This window comes from Bison bison, unplaced genomic scaffold (assembly GCF_000754665.1).
Source record: "Bison bison bison isolate TAMUID 2011002044 unplaced genomic scaffold, Bison_UMD1.0 scf7180017863181, whole genome shotgun sequence".
NCBI classification, from domain to species: domain Eukaryota; kingdom Metazoa; phylum Chordata; class Mammalia; order Artiodactyla; family Bovidae; genus Bison; species Bison bison.
Window position 1 is genome coordinate 12,747 of NW_011493753.1, and position 1,392 is coordinate 14,138.

General features: G+C 48.7%; 1 protein-coding gene across 1 annotated transcript in view; it reads left to right on the forward strand.

The window, feature by feature from the left end:
- Nucleotides 1-1,392, forward strand: part of CLDN2 (claudin 2) — a 5,465-nt gene extending 4,073 nt beyond the window's left edge. Inside the window, exons 2-3 of the mRNA XM_010833202.1 lie at nt 866-906; nt 1,340-1,392. Coding sequence (XP_010831504.1) covers nt 866-906; nt 1,340-1,392 — 94 coding nt within the window. The remainder of the gene's footprint in view (nt 1-865; nt 907-1,339) is intronic.

A 1,392-nucleotide genomic window follows, 5' to 3' on the forward strand; every position in this document is an offset into this window, starting at 1 on the left:
AGCCCTTTCAGATCCATGATTTCACTGCCTCCTCCAAATACCCCCAATGAAGCAGGTCTTTTACAGGAGACAAAAGGGAGGCCCAGAGAGGTGAGTAAATTCCTTAAAGTCACAGTGTCAGAATCTGAACATAAGCTTGGAAACCTATCCCACACTAAACGTGGGTCTGGGATTCTGTCTCAGAAGGTGTAAGTGGGGTGCAGCCTGTGACTCTTCAAATTCCTGCCACCTTCCTGCTCCTGCCTTTCACTACAGTATAAGGGCTTTTGAGGAAAATAGGGCACAGAGCTTCCAGTAATGTTAGATTGAGGCTTGTCTGAGAGCTCCTCCTTTCTTTTAATTTGGGAAGATTCTATGGAAGGAGTTAGACATTCATTGTCAACTAGAAAAACTGGGACAGGCGTGATAAAGAGCAAGTGATCCTTTTGGGTGGTTGAGCAAGAAAAGCCTTGCTCTAGCTACTTTCCCAGAACTCTGGGTCCAAGTTTAACAGCTTTCAGGTCACCCCATTGCCTTCCGTCATAAAGTAATTTAGATTAGCCACAGACCCAGGGACAGTGAAGGCCGTTGCATCTATTCCCTGGCCTCACAGTTCTGACCCTTGCACAAGGAGAGATGTTTCTGCCTTCCCTCATTCCTCTGATAATGGTGTGACTCATGGTTTTTCCCCCTGGGGGCCCTACTGACCCACAGCTATGTGATTATTAATAGGGGAGGAGGAGGCCAAAACTGGCTTCTTGGTGGAAAGATGAACTCCAACTTTCTGAAAGACCTTCATTCAGCCAGTCAAACAGCCATCCAGCCAGCTCTCCAGCTGGCAAGCTACCAACCGGCACACACCAACTGCCCTCTTACCTGGTGGCAGGCAATGTGCTGAAGGCTTTGACGGTAACAAGGGTGAACAAGGTAACGTCTGTGCCTAGTAGCAGGTGATACTTGATCTATGGGAGATAAGACACGCACACCCACCTGTGGTACAAGATATAATATGGCCTATCTTGTGAGAGATAAGGAAAAGTGTCACAAGATAGGGGTATATCAGGGGCTAGTTAAAAACAGTTTGAAAATCCCCTAGATCCCAATCCATAGGAAAGGAGGGTCTGGCACTACTTGAGCTTCTGGGGGAAGGATGATCAAACAAAGAAAACTGCTTCCTCCAGCTGAAGGGCCATAGGGAATAGAGAAGTAGGGAGAGGGCTACACTAAGAAAGAAACAGGGGTATGCCACACAGCTAACCTGCGCGCTCCTGAGCTTGCCTCACAGGACCCTAAGTGGCTCTAATGGAGAGAGAGACACTGGGGCTCAGCCTCTCCCCCCTCATCTCCTTCTCCTGGTCAGGGTTCCGGAAACTGCTGGAAGCAGCAGAGGCAGTGTCCATCCAGGTAACCTGA